The sequence below is a fragment of the Anas acuta genome, chromosome 9, assembly GCF_963932015.1.
Source record: "Anas acuta chromosome 9, bAnaAcu1.1, whole genome shotgun sequence".
Lineage (NCBI taxonomy): Eukaryota > Metazoa > Chordata > Aves > Anseriformes > Anatidae > Anas > Anas acuta.
Genome location: NC_088987.1, coordinates 19,422,642 through 19,438,961, shown reverse-complemented (window position 1 = coordinate 19,438,961; position 16,320 = coordinate 19,422,642). Strand labels below are relative to the sequence as shown.

The window sequence follows — 16,320 nt, the reverse complement described above, 5'->3', positions numbered from 1 at the left end:
TAATTCAAATGGTAATGACATCGCATTTTGTTCCCATGTGGAAGCTGAGACTTCACAGAGTATTACATGTAATTTTATTAATATCTTTAGGGCATGTACATCATTGACTAAATGACAGGTATGACTACTTCACTGCCTGTGCATACATCAACTGAGTTACTACTTTAGTAACAATTTTCAGGTAATAATATTCCATATAAAATTAGATTTGATGTGCAGTATTGTATACATTTGTCTGTAATTGTCAAATTAAATGGTTCTCATAAAATTTCAAGTATCATATAAGGTACATCATTACAATAACAAATTTCTTTTTCCTATCTATTCCAGAAACTTGAGGTTAACATTTTTCCAATCAAACAAGAGCAGATTTTTTTTTTCAAATACATAAGATAAAAATAATTTTCCATTTTGAACAAATGCTAATGATATATGAATTATTGCTCTTCGTCTCTTATTCACTGTGTTAAAACATTATAATCCTCTACCCAGAGAGAAAAACAGTGTCTTATATGTACCTGAAACATTTCTGACTACCTCAGCAGCTTTCAGGTTTTCAGCCGCTTTCTTGCTTCTCACAAATTAACTGACACTCAAGCAAAATATTCATTATTGTATGTGAGATATAACTGAAATATTAACTGTAACATATCTATTTGAAAATGCACACAACTGCAGTTATATGAAGAATGTCTTACATAAAATGTGCTATATAAAATGCCACTACTGATAGGGAAGAATAACAGTAGACCTCTGTTTCTGCTGCATGAATTTTTGGACTAGAAGAGCCGTTTCATTTCACAGTATTACCTTTCTACTTGGCAAAAGTGATAATTTGTACCCAGAGATCATAAATCCCGAACATTCTAAACCACCCGCGTTTTTCTCAGCTTTAAATTGTAAAATATCAGTTACATTTGAACTAATATCATTGTATATTGGTCCTTTGCAGCATTACAGACTAATCCTCATCCTAAATTCCACTTACACTCCTTTCACTGGAGGAAATGGGCCTTCAGTGTGGATTTAGGAAGTCAGCCAAGGATTCCACCTCCATGCAGAAGGCATTCCCGGGCAGGCACAGAGTTACAGTAGAATATAATATTTGCAATAAGCTGGACAGTCCATAAGGTAGTTATAGCTGTGCTACAAAAAAGTGCCTTATTTATACAGAATGTGTGCCCATAGCATTTCAGCATCCCGTAGTGTTGAAGCTGAGGCCAGCACTCTCTATATCTCACCACTAGTGAAGTCAGTAAGAAGCTGACAAATGTGTATTTGGAGGTGGGTAAAGGCTGACGTGAGGAGCAATATTGGTTTTATGTTGGAGTGAAACTTGCAGAGACTGCACCACATCTCTCCCAACACGTCAACCCAAATCTGATGGGCTCTTAAAGAACTTCCCATTTGGGGAATGTTGAGAGTCCACCTAATATTTTTATCTGCAAACATTTGTTGTGAGACAATAATATGTGATCTAAAGATGTGCTACTCATGGTATCTTTGTGCAGAGATTCTGAAAATGAATGTATTCTTCAAGATAAAAATTTTTTTTGACTACATAGTGCCAGCACTTTTCCTTTAGGTAATTCACAGAAACTAGCACCACGATGCTGCGGAAGTTCTTAGAGCCTTGTTAAGACCATATAAGCACTTTAAGGCTTTACTTTTTTATTTTATTTTATTTTATTTTATTTTGGCTTTGCTTTTTACTGTGATCTAAATATGCTGACTTGGATTTTATTTGTGGTAACATTAGCGGATTCTCAAAACATTGCATAGTCAGGTACCTACTATGAAGAAGAGAAAGGATTCTATGATCAAGGAAAGGAGCTACATCTTCTTTGAAACATCTTCTATGACTCATTGAAGTTTAACTTAAACCTTGGTTTGCCATTAATAACAGTTTATACATTCACGGACTTGGCCTACTGGCATGAAACAAAGGGCTGTTTCTCAAACTCTTGACATCTGGCACAGATTTTTCTAAAAAAAATTATCACCACCTAGTCAAGATATCAACATATGAAATGTGTTTCTTTTAAATAATTGCATCAAATACACAGCACACATCAGCTAACCAATAGCACTCCTCCCTCACATCTGAGCCTGTGGCACCAGATCGGCTATTGTTCTGCTATGCACATTTCAACTGATGTATTGCAGACTTCCATAAGGAATAATGTAAATGTATAGTTTGTGTGGGGTCATAACTCACAAGCACAATGTATTGTTTTTTCTTTTCCAGTTTCAAACTGCTAGGCAATGCTTTGTACCTGAATTTCCACTTCAACATTTTTTTTCTTCCTTTTTAGCAAAACAAACATGGATAACAGCTCCTGTGCAGTTTCTCTTGGACTGCATTTTCTCTATATTTATATATACATGCATATAAATATATATACACATATAAAACGTGCCAATTTAAAAAAAAATAAAAATAAAAAAAAATCCAGGGATTTTATTTTCCTATTTGGAAAAAAATGCGAAGACACACAAGGCAATCATCTTATCTGTCCTACTTCCTGATTAACCCTTCTCAAAACTTCTGAAAGAGGGAAATTTTTACTTGTAAAAACAGGAAATGTCAGCCTTGCAAAAGATTTTTCAAGAAATTCTGAATGCTGTTTCCTGACACAGATTACGGGTGAACAAAATTTTGTGGAAGTTATTTTAATTTTAAACATATCATTAGCATTAAAACAGATCATCTGCTATGCTTTGTCATCTCAGAAGAAAAGTTAGAAAAAAGACCAATTGTGAATGCATGCTTGCCCCTTTCTTAAATAACTTCATTTCTGTGAAGATCCTGAACTACTAAACTAACCAGGTCTGTTCAGGCTAAGCAGTTTCCCATTCATGAAATCAATCATTATACATATGAATGAATTTGGTAGGTTGTTATCTAGTTATCTGGCCAGAAATCAGCTAGTAAACATCAGCAGAATACTATTTCCAGGATCCATCAATGTCACTGTGTTTTCATTCCCTGAAAATCATTTGCTAAGTTTTAAAGGGTCAGACAGTCAGACAGATAGAAAGAACTGCTTTCTCTCTTGGGGATAAAGTAGGCAGCTTTGCAAAGGCTGCCACAGCTCCTATAACTGCTTCCACACATATATTGTGCTAGGAAAGTTTGGAAGAAATTATGCCAAACCAAAGCAAGATTTAATTATCAGCTAGGACCATGCTTCTCATGCTGGAAAAATGACAAAACTTTCCAAGAGCTTCTTCAAGATAATCTGGCAGAAAAAGATGTGTTTAGAAGGAACTGAATTTTTGATTAATGGTATTTTCCTCTGTTTTAGCAAACATGTTTATATAATATATATATGTACATATATAAGAATAAATATATGAGTAAATATATACATACACTAGCATACATATGTATGAACACATAAAATATGTACAATTTTAACCAACACTGCAAAATAATATTTAAAGTTATGTTACTCATCCAGCACCATTAGTGCTATGACAGAATAATAAAAAAAAAAATAAACAAATCTAGTTTTTACAGCTAATATACAAGCTAGCAACATATAAATGACCAGACCACTAAATCTGATGGCACATACAAATTTATGGATGTTAAATACAAGTGACCTGTTACAGAAATGATAATCAGAAACCCTGACCTAGTTAAAGCCTCTCCATATCTAAAGGAAGACAAACTAACTTCCATGGTGCTAAGGAACCATGGTTTGCTAAGACATTTGAGTACAGAACTCATAAGTGTAAGTAAACAATTAAATACACCTTATCTTTCTGCAACATGCTGATTTTTATTTTTTATTTTTAAACAAAGTGAGAAAGACAGAAATTTGAACTAGTGCAGGACAGTGGTAAAATTTTCTCTTGCAGGAGATAGTAAACCACAGTGAAATAACTGTTGTGTCTGAACTGGAGATACATGATACTAAATACACTGTTGAGTGATAAAACAAAAAGTCCTAATGGTGGGGACTTGGCATAGCCAAATAATCATATGAGAAAGTAAATACAGGAAAAAACAGCAAAAAGTTTAAACAATTATTTGGTGTGACATTTCATTTGAATAATAATAAGTATCTGCTGCAACAACCCAGGTATCAGGGCCCAAAGTCTACTAATAAGCCCTGATGAGCGTACATTAAGACTCACCCAGGTTTTCCACTAGCACCCATGGGCCCAGGAGCTGACACAAAGTGCCAGTTCATTCTCATGAGCTTCTTCAGTGAACTGATGTCACCACTGAAGAATGAGACATGGGAAAAGAGCTGATTCCACTAAGTTAACAGCATGCCCATAAAACACCAGTCTGATATAGCCAGGGAAAAAAAAAAATAAAAATCTGATTATATACCACACTGTTTTTCTAGGAAAAGGTCATGGTAAAATAAACATGAAAATCCCTATCTGGAATGTTGGCTGATATGATGGCTTTCTCTATGTATGTCTGGTAAGCAAACAGAGCAAGAAGAACAATATGAAAGAAGTACTGCAAATGAGTATAAACCTACGTAAATTTTGAGCCCCCAAACTAGACATACTCACTAATTCAGTTAATTTTCAAATGCCTGAAACAGATAAGACTGAGTATTCCACTAAACAGCGTGATTCAAGTTAACAGCTCAATATGTGCATTTCGTTATGATTACCCAGGTTTAAGGACATACGGCTAATGAATGCACAGCAGCTCCAAGACTAGAGTGGCATCAAGCAGTAGCTTTTATTCAAAAAAAAGGGCAAATATCTAATAAATATTAAGATGACAAAAGCGTTGCATTTTAAACTGCTAGGTATGTGCACAACAAGAATGGAAGTAAATTTACATTTACTACAGAAAATATTTGTGTCTTTGAAATTGTTCCTAAGGACTAGGAATATTATTCTCGTGTATGGTTTCTGTACTTGACCAAACCCCTCTCTTTCCCTCACAATAACCAATTGCTTTATTAATCATCTTTCTCCTTGTTAAGAGCAAAAGCAGAGATGGTTTTGCTTTTTCTCTGTAATTGGGTTTTACTAGAAAGCCCACATGAATACCGTTTTAAAAATCACTCACAGTGCCTTCTGAAAATATTATCTATGAAGTATGTGGATTCACAAGTGATCTAAGATCACTCCACTACTAAAAGAGAAGCAGCCCTTCTCTGAACAAAGGAGACTATACTTCAGCAGGAGAAGCAAGCTGTGAACTTTTCATGGTCTCTGAATGACTAGTCAACATGAAAGAGGTGGTAGGAATGTGCCTTTTGGTGGTGGCAAAGCCCTACATTCCCTTAATGAGTCCTACATGCCTTAAAAAGGAATGGGCAATACCTTTATAAAAACATGTAGCAAGAGTAGTTAATGTGTCAGTTTATTAGGTAGATAAATCGAAATTTTCAGCTTCCTTAGGACACCAACACCATTTTGGAATAGTCTGCTCAGAATGGCCAATGTGAGTTCAGGTCAGGTTTATTTCTAAAAGAGCTTGTAATTTACTGACAATGCCTGCGTGAGAATGGTTGTTGATGGTAGATTAATGTTCATCTTCATCAAGACTAGGGAAATAGATGCTAGAATGCTGTGGTTTAATCTGGCTGGCAGCTAAGCACCACAAAGCCCTTTGCTCTCCCTCCTCCCCTCTCCAGGATGGGGGAGAGAATCCGAAAAAAATGAAAGCCTGTGGGTTGAGATAAAGACAGTTTATTAGGACAGAAAAGAAAGGAAAATAATAATGATAATAGTACTACTAATAATAGTGTGTACAAAACAAGTGATACACAATGCAATTGCTCACCACCTGCTGACCAATGCCCCACCTATTCCCAAGCAGCCAGTCTTTGCACCCCAGCCAGCCCCCTTCACATTAGTTGTTCAGCATGACACCTTGAATGCTATTAGAATTGTTCTCTGTCAAAGGGAAAATCATTTAAAGGATGGCACCCAGGCCTATTGAGTCTTATTTGCCCTGCTATACATTCTTATCATATGGACTTGTCCTCTAGAAACAGGAATAATTTTGTATGTTGTTCTGCATACACCAAGTCTTTGCTGTCTCACCCTTATGCAGTAGAGGTTATCAAAAGAGTGTCTGTGATGGCACCGAAACTTCTAACATTTAATTTATTAGACCATCTCTATTCATGATATTCACGTGAAGAACTGCACAGTGTTTCAGATTACTAAAGCCAATAACTTTTAAGAACTGCCATTGTTATAAAAGTGAATTTCCAAGTATTTATTTGCTCAAGCTAACACTGAAGAACAAGAAAAAATCATATTTCATCAAGTTTTGTATTATAGCCAAAGGCTCAGAATATTTCTCTTCTGTCAAGCAAAACACTATTGTACCTTTCCTAGTCATCTAGTCTTCAAATATATCATTATTGCAAAGATGATGGGGCATACCTGCTAGCTGTCTCTCTGTGGAGAGGTCACAGAGTGACAGATGCAGGGAAGTAAGAACACTGTAAGTGTAAGTACTCTCTAAGTACTGGAAATACTAAAGGTTTTGTTTATTTATTTATTTAATTTAATTTATTTTTCTAGTGACAGTTAATTTTTACAGATGGTTCAAAGTGAAAAACACCACAAGCTATGCAACTATCTTTACCTTTAAAAATAAGTAGGCATAAAAAATTCTCTAAAAGCAATGTACACATTTCTGTATACAAGTATTTAATTGCATCTTTCAAATTATAATTAATGATGTGATGATTAAGAAGTAATGCCATATACTCAATAGTTTAATTAAGGACCTTATACCCTGAGTAGGCAAGTACTGTCCACTTGCACTGTGTGTAATTCAACATGGAAACATGCCAGTGAAATGAAGCAGGCGTCTTTCTGACAGATAGAAAAGTACAATTCAACAAGCATGGAATAAGCCAGAGCAGAACCTATTTGATATTTATGCCCTGCCTACGATAAACTTTAAGACATCGTAAAACTTTGCCAGACCAGTAGGAAGAAAAACTGTGCCAAACTGCCACAGAAGTAAAAAGTCCAAATTCAAGCACAATGAAAGCCCAAATTCAAGCAACTTTAGACAAGCTGCTTGAAACTTTATCATGGATTACATTTTTATGTTTCTTTAAAGAGATGTTGCTCCCTGTTTGCTGTTTTTTTTTTTGTTTGTTTGTTTCCCTTTTTTACTTTTTTAACCCAATCAAGATGAGCAGTCTATTTTTCTACTATCACATATTAAAAATTACAACCTGGCAGCCCCTTATATCAAATACCTGAAAGTTTGTCTAACAAACAACCAACATACAGCTGACTTCTACGAAACTATAATTTTTGTATGCATAAAATAATAGATCAATTCCAGCTTTTGCATTAAAGCCTTAAATGGCTTGCAAAGACTTCAGACAATTGAAAATAAACAAAGCATAACGAAAACGAAAAACCTGATGTGAGTTCGTTTGCATTACTTTCATTGGCAACCTGTTATCTATATGTACCTGATGGGACCATCAATAATCATCTATACTATATTTGATGCTGGAACTATGAAGTAAGTATGACAATAGTGGGTAGTACAAATGTATCATTAATGAGGTCTTTTTGCAGAAATTATCCAGTTAATAAAATATTAACGTGGAAATTATGTGGAAACTACAAATCAACAATTGCACCGATTCTAATACAAATTCCAACCTAGAATGTATATTTCATTCATTTGCAATGACTCCATAAAGCAGGAACAGAACATTTCCATCGTGTAAAGATACTGTATTGGTTTTATAGCATAAGTCATGAGTTTTAGAACAATAAGATCTGTTTAAGATATGCAAATAAGTTGTGTATATATATATAGATATAGATATAGATATAGATATATATACACATATATATATTATTATTATTATTTTTTTTTAATAAAAATGCTCTTCAAAATACTTGGGGGGTGGAGGCAGCTAATACATTCCTGAGAAATTAAAATATTTTAAATGAAGACTCTGAAAATTAAATTATATTATAGATTTATGCCAGTGTGAAATCCTTTAGACAGGGGGGTGCCTTATTTTACAGAGAAAATGCTTTTTATTTTTTTTGGTGTTTGTTCACCAAATTTGCCTTCATGTGTAACAACCGAACTGAATTTTTTCCTTCTCATTTGTTCTCTTTAAAAATTACAATTTTGAAGCTCAGGTTAGTCCCAGATAACATCTGCATCATAAACCCTCATAAGGGTTATATCAAGTTACTTTTTTCTAATCCAGCCTTCCTTTTCATCTTAATTCCTTATAATTTGTGGTGTATCTGTCTTCTCAGTATACCACTAGTTGGGTTTTCACCATTTTAGACAGTAGACTGCAGCTCCTTAAAACCCCTTTAAAAATAATAATAATAAATATATATATATATATATACACACACACACACCTACCGAAATTTCTCAATACAAAGACAGTAATCTGGATAAAACATGCCTTTCATACCTACTGCTGGCTGAGCATGCCTTGACTCATACATTTGTGCATGCATACAGAAGACATTTCCATATTGGAATAATATAATCTGAAATCTTCTGGTCCAGACAGGAAAAGTACCTTGTCATGGTGGCTCCAAAAGGTTTATTTAAAGGAGCAGTAGGAGAAAGGCAAACCAGTAACATTTTTTAACCTTTCTGTATATTCAGCCTTCTTTGTGTTTGGCTTTTGGTTCTGACTAAAGAAATACTGCAAATCTAACCAACTATGGGATTGTTATGCACATTTTTAACAGGCTCAGAATAAAGTAAACAAAAGAAATAACAACAGTTTTCTATACCATTGCAATATACACCATAGTTTCTCCTTACTGTGTATGTGAGGGGAAAAAAGGGCAAAGAAAAATACTTAAAAAAGAAAAATAACTTTAAAATATATAAACTATAAAACCTTACCTTGCCAGCCTGGTTTGCACACTGGTTTTACATTAACGCGTACTAAGACATCATCTCTTGCATGTTTTTGCCCACAGTCAAATGCTGTTACCATTATCTCGTACTGATGCTGCTTATCATAGTTCAGCTTCTCAGTGTTTCTGATGTTACCTATAGAATCAATACAAGACAAATTCAGCAATTCTTGGCTAAGAATATACAGATTATAATAGCTGATTAACCATGAATGTTGTGTTATCTGAAACCTCTTTGGAGCACATTCACAGGCAGGACAATTACAAGGAGTGGGTAGTACTTTCTTTCTATCCAGCAGACAAATGAAGAAGTTATTAGGCAAACTATAACATTCTTTACTAATGCTAAGGATTTAAATGGGCATATTTGAATTAGAACACATCTGCACAACAACATTTTCCGAGGACTAGACTAGTAGTTTCATCTTTGCATCTAAAGTATGAGTAGATGCAACCTTATTTTTCACATCTTCCCAGAATACACTGCCTTAATGTGGCAGCTGCATTTGCACTCTTGAGCTGCATTGGTGAATGTATTTCCAGCCTAAGTATATTTCCTCCCTCAAGTTGTTACCCTTTAAGTCAGAGATATTTTTAGTCCTTTAACCCCTTTCCCTGGGTTCTAAAAATAAGGTGCAGAATCACCTTCCAAATAATGCTCAGCTGTATTTGATATGACAGCACTGAGCTACCACATGGAAAACAGAACTCAGAAACAACAAATTATCTGCTGAACCTGACACATGTGTGAAGGTGGCAAATCACCTGTTTTAGGATCAAAGAAATAACTTTCACAAGGAAATGTTTTTCTCGGAGTATTTCTCCAGGCTTGGAAGATTACTGTGCACCTGTATGTTCATGTAATTAACAAGTTCAGCATTTTAATTATGTTCTTTTCCACTGAAATGCAGTTATTGTCCAAATCAAAATCTGAGACTGTTTAGAGCATGTCGCATGCTTGCGCTGGGCTGCTATACCACCTCTCTGAATGCTTATTCTGAACAAATGCTCCACAAAACTGCCTTTAAGTACAGAAGTGCAACATCAGTTGGGCCAAATTTGGAGTGAGGAGCACCCAGATCTTCAAATTTAGTAAAATACAGTGGTCTGATTTCCAACAGGTGCTGGTCAAAGTATGTCATTGACACTGCTTTCTTCCTCATCTAAATGAATATGGGCTGAACACTTGGGCGGAGAGGAACCTCATGAGGTTCAACAAGGGCAAGTGCAGGCTCATGCACAGGGGAAGGAATAACCCCAGACACTAGTACAAGTTGGCAGCTGACCTGCTGGAGAGCAGCTCTGTGGAGAGGGACCTGGGGGTTGTGGTGGACAAGTTAAACATGAGCCAGCAGTATATGCCCTTGTGGCCAAGAAGGTCAATGGGATCCTAGCCTGCATCAGGAGGAGTGTGGAGAGCAGGTCGAGAGGTGATCCTCCCCCTTTGCTCAGCACTGTTGAGGCCACACCTGGACAGGGAACAGCGTGGGAAAAGCCCTACCATCATTTCTGTATCTCAAATGGAGAAGCAGAAAGTCCTGATGAAGGACAGTATGGAAACAGTACTATATCCTACAGCTTCCTTAATTCTCTTTCACAGGCACCTTGCCAGGCATTCTTAAGTCTGCCATGCATCTTCCCAACACAAATCCGACTGCACAAATGGTATCAACTACTTAGTTATTTTTGAGTTAGTAATTACCAAAACAACAGAAACCTAGTCTACCCATTTTACTGTCTTGAGTTGCTTCATTAGTACCTACTTAAGAGGATTTGGTGCAGAACTGGCACTACATACTTAACTATTCACTTAGTATCTGCTCAGTTGTTCTTCCCTTTCTGCATTTTATTTTACGTGAATCTTTTATAATTTCCTATTTAGTTCTCCTTGGCATTATTTTAGTCCACAATCCTCAGAGAGAACTCAAGAAACCAAAGTTGGCTAAGCTGACATTAGCAGAATGCTAGAATTTGTTTGGCCCATTAGCTGTCCGCTAACATTTAGAAATCATACAACGTATCTACATTTCATTAAATCTATCTTCCAAAGTTTGTACTTCATTACGGTCTTTTATGATTTGGTCTACAAAAATTCTGACTATTAGGTGTTATGCTGGAAGGTCATTTGGATGTCTTGTATATGCTACTGAATAGTATATTGATTTCCTAATTATTCCATTTTTCTGTTACCTCTGATATGCTACTTTATTTTACAATTTAATCAATATGATTAAAAAGTAGACGGACGATGAGTACTATAAATACAGACTAATTAATGTTTTAGAGCTGACAGACTGAAAATTCCTATTTGCATCTCATCCACAAATAAAAGGGTAATCAATAAAAAAGGAAATTTTAATGAGGGAAGTAAGTACTTCTCTACACAGTTCACAATTTCCCTGTAAATTCAATTTTCTTCAGTCCTTCTAAATCTCTGCCTTTTCCTGGAAATAGCCAGAGGTATAACAGATTTAAAAACAAAACAAAATCAGGTAAGCAACAACAGAAATATCAATATTTCCATATGAGGGCACACACATCGACACTTCTATTTCTTCATGGTCAGTCTGGGGGATAGTTTGATGCAGACGTTCCTATTTTATGGGTGTCTTTCATCTTATTTTGGAGCAGTTACAAGAACAGGGGAAAGACTTGACTAGTTTACGAATGCAATATTCCCTTTTGAATTTCCTGCTTACTTTCTGTAAGTATAGGAATGATAAGACAACCCCCTAACCCTTACAAGAGACTAGGACTAGTGCTGGTGCATGAATGGCTTCTTGCTTCAGCCTGCTCACAGGAGCAACCATTCAACAGCCCCAGACGCCAAGAGCCAGCAAGAACTGTATTGGAGCATTCATCAACTGGAGGATTAGAATGACTTCTCAGAGGTGTGCACTTTTAATAATAGATAGATAATAGAAAGAAACTGGCTTAATAAACAAACAAGAGCCACATGTAAATGCTTAACTATAAATTTTCAGGTTTCTGGTAATACCAGATTTGCAAGGCTCCTGACACAGATCTCAGCATTGGAAAGGTGATCTTGAGAGACTGCTCAGGTCTGCTTTCAAAAAATATCTTTCAAAAGATACGTGATTTGACAGAACCTGTACTGACTGGACAGATAATTCAGTAATTCATCTTCATATAGAGCAATCTGAATATGTATTTCTAAATGTTTCCCAGTGATAGACAAGCATTGTAATACCCATTTTAAAGATGAGGAAGCTAAGTCATAAACAGATATTAAACCTACTCTTCAAGATCAGAGAGCAGGTCAGAGCCATAAGAGTATTTGTGTCTACATCTGAATTCTCTAACCATTTGACCATGTCCCTTGACAAGACAGAAAATATATAAAAATGTTGTTCTGTTGACATTACAAATAAGTCCAGGAAATGTGGCTTAATTAATCTGTTACTTGAAAAAAAAGCCTAGGCAATATGGATAGGATGATAACTGAACTGATGACAACTGCTAAGACAACTAGACAGAACTGTATGTAAAAGTCTCTTAAAGCATATTGTATCTTATACCCTTAGTCCTAGTTCTCTGCATAGCAAAGCATAGACTTGTCCTTTGCTATTGCATGAATGTATTCTACAGCCAAGAGTTTATTATCTTGCATGTTATGCGCACCGTATACAAAAGGGGCGGTTGTGTGAGTACTGTGCTTTTTTTAAGCAATTTTACTCACATGCAAAGCAGCAAAGTTGCCAAATGTAAATGGGAAACGTTATGTTACCTAGCTTGAAATGCATAACCTGCTAAGGTCTACAAAATCTACACTGGAGCTGAATGCTGCTTTCTGTGCCTATTAATTCACACCTTGAACAGTTTGGTGATGTGAAGTAGACTGTGTACTGCTGCAGTCCAAAGGGTTCTCTCTTTCTGCAAATGCTGCCCAATGCACAGTGCAATTTTTCATGACAACAAAAATGTTCACCGGATTGAACTAGAAACAAGAATTAATTTTTGCCTAAAAAGGGAAAAATGTGCCAAAAGGCAAAAGCTGATGAATAGCATGTTCATCTTTTTCAACGTCTGTGTTAATGATTGTTTTTTTGGGTTGGCGGTGAAAAAAAAATCCCACCATCTGGAACTGATAATGGCATATTTTCATTACCCCTTACCCCCTACTTCTGGGGCTCTCTGCAATATTTAGATTTGATTTGAAGCATCTGATCAAATACTCATTCTGGGAAATGAAATTCTACATCTATGTTACTGGAAAGTGAGAAAAACAATAAATTCCAAATTACACAATGACATGACTTTCACTAGAAGAAAGACCCTAGATTTCTTTTTTTTCATGATGGTTGAAAAACTATAAACAAAATCCTAATTAGCACAGCATTAACAGCCACAGTCCCAAGCAGCTCATACATCTATTTTAATACATCCCATAGGTAACAAAAATGGGAACAATGCCAAAGAAAAAAATCAGAGAAAGTTTGTATCTGCTGGCACAGAGAGATATCTGAGCAGTGATGTGTTGGAACTAGGCAACATATTTCTGTCGCAAAATAAAAGTGCAACCATCTATTCTCTGTCTCTAGTCCCAGTGGTCTTAAGCAATTACCATTATCTAAAAAAATTGCAAATTAGACTGCAATTAGTGTTGATTGTGGCAGCAGTGTTCTTTTAGTGAACAAATAGATCAAAAAGTTATTAATTGAATTCAAGACCATAAAACTGCAAGGTTTTACAACCTCATTCCAATTATTCACTTTTATTCACTGCAGGCTTTAAAGTCATCTTTAAGTCAACTTCTCTTTGCCTTTGCTGGAAAGCAGGTCACAAGCACATAGGGACAAATATGTAACCAAAAACTCCTGACGCTTCACATGCTTTTGATCATACCTCCAACTGAAAGGAAGCCATAATCACACATGAGCCACCTGCACTGTGTGATAACAGCTGAAAAGGCATAAACAATTGGAATGTTCCATATCATACTCATCTCTTTTACTTAACTATGATAAGTCACAACCCTGTTTATGAAACTGCCTGCAATTCCTGTAAGTAACCAGCCCCATACTGCAGAGTACCTTGGACCTTTGGAAAGAGAAGGGTTTCAAACAAATGTGGAGGACTGCCTTTTATGACAAAACAGGAAATCTCACCATTAGCAAAAAAATAAAATAAAATAAAAAATCCACAAATAGGAAAAGTTGCAAGGGAATGGCACACAAACATCTACTTCCAGATGCCTCACTTCCTGGATAAAATCATTTGTGCTATTGCTCTGACAAAATATTATTGTGCCAGCTGACCTCATTTACTTAAGCAGAGATGTATTCATTATGATCACACCCCGTATATAGTATAAAGAATGCTTGCTTCCGAGTGACAGAATTATAAGAAGCTTTTTTTTTCACAATGTCATTTATATTTTATTGATGCTAACAGGTTATTATCTTTTGAAGCTCAACTGTACATCATGCAAAAGCTGTGCAAATAAAGTTGAATCATTTTTGAGTAGGTTGAATCATTTTTTATAAAAGGCTTTTTATAAAACATCCCAACATGAAAATGACTTCTTAGATAAAATGTAGCTACATGCATGTTTTCAATTTCCGAATTGGACAAAAATCAGATTTAATTTCCAAAAAGTGTTCTCCTCCTAGATATAACATGGATTAAATGATTCTGTTAGGAAAGATAAATAAGAGAATTGCTGGGTATATACATAGGGTGCTTGTTTGGGGGAAACAAGTTCTGTATGCATAGGAATTTACATTTTGAATTTCTGCACAAGTGCACGCGTGAATATCATTAACAAAGGACAGTAACATGAACTTTTCCTTTGATACCTTTTTCCTTTGATATAGTGTGCTGCACATGTAGCACAACTGTCCAAGGTAAATCATGGGTCTCTGCTCCAGGTATAGAGAAAGCAGCACTCATATCTACAAAGTGAAATACCATCTCTTGGATGGGAAACTAGATCTGAGACAATTAAGAGAACAGCCTTAGTGGCAGAGAAAGATATTGTTCAAAACCTTTTTTTTTCTTTTTTTTTTTTTTTTTTAATTATCATGATAAATTACTGTGGCACTTTCTAACCACGTCATATATAAAAGAAATACAATTTTCCAGTATTACAGTTCCTTCATTCTCAAAGATGAGAACAGGTCTATTTTCTTGAGTTAGAATTCAAAGAGCCAGATTATCAACTGGTATCAAATGCTGATTATACTATTTACAGAAATTACTGTTACCTGTTCCAGAACTTACAATTGGATATTTCTCCATACTCACCATTTCTGTCAATGGCAAAAGGAACATCTGTCGTGACAATTTCATAATTGCAGATCTGGCTATACTGTGGAGAACAGTCCTCGTCCATAGCTTCTACCTGCAGTATGCTATCATAGATCTTTCCTTCCGTCACAGTGGCCTTATACACACTCTCCTTGAAAGCTGGTGAAAACTCATTGACATCCTTTACCTGGATATGGACCACTGCCCTAGAATAGGTAAATAATCAAAGAGAAAAATCAGATTAGCATGACTTTAAGTAAGAACATGTTATTAACACTTTGTTTTCATAACAATTGATAAGACTAACAAAAAATATCTAGAAACCCATGTCAACATTTGCTAAAATGAAATATTTTTGATTTTCTGTTTAATTTACCCAATTTAATATCTTAACTGGCACTAGATAAAATGCGCTAGGAAGTGGAAAAAGAAGTGGATTACAGTACTATTAAAAATTCATTAAAAATGGTCAGTTTGTGAACACTTCATTATTAAATAAGCCTTTCACCTTCTGCTACTTATAATTACCTAACGCCTTAATTAGCTACAATATTTGCAGTTTGCCTTCTAAAGGCAAGAGTAGTGTCAGTATTCATAACTGAAATGTTTCATGGCTTTTAAAGAGGCAAATTATGCACCATGACCCATGCACTGATGTAGGCCTGAACTTCTCTGGTAAATCCCAAGACCCTCATTTACAAACAAATCTAAGGATTGGATCCTTGCTGTTGGCATCTCTCATTAAGATAATAACCATGCCACATTATCAATACGTGCATTGTGGTAAACTTTTGAGGGTCAAAAATAAGAGATCTTCTGCATTAATGTACAAACTCTAAAGGCTTTCTATTGAATGAGACTAATGCCTGGTTGGATAGGAAGAATAGAAGAGGGACAGAGAAATGAAGGGACATTCTAGATCAATGGCAAAGCCAGGAATAAATACTGGGACTCAAACAGCATAGCTTAACGTGTGGTTTACTACACAAACCAGGGAAAATATAAAAATGGCTGGTCCCAGTGGGACAGATTTCATTTTGGCCATCATTAGACTAAAATATTCCAAGTCTAACACTTTCTAGCTTGTTACTGACATGAGGGAAAAACACAATAACATTTAACAACATGAAAGAGAAACTGTTTCTGAGACTTGATGTTTATTTGATTTTGTAG

General features: G+C 35.6%; 1 protein-coding gene across 3 annotated transcripts in view; it reads right to left on the bottom strand.

Annotated features, from left to right (window-relative positions):
* The window catches only part of CLSTN2 (calsyntenin 2), a 350,903-nt gene that overhangs the window by 65,995 nt on the left and 268,588 nt on the right, over positions 1-16,320 (bottom strand). For all 3 annotated transcript variants that reach the window (XM_068691530.1, XM_068691529.1, XM_068691532.1), the window contains 2 exons: positions 15,145-15,353; positions 8,864-9,013 (listed from right to left, as the gene is read on the bottom strand). In XM_068691530.1, coding sequence (XP_068547631.1) covers positions 8,864-9,013; positions 15,145-15,353 — 359 coding nt within the window. The remainder of the gene's footprint in view (positions 1-8,863; positions 9,014-15,144; positions 15,354-16,320) is intronic.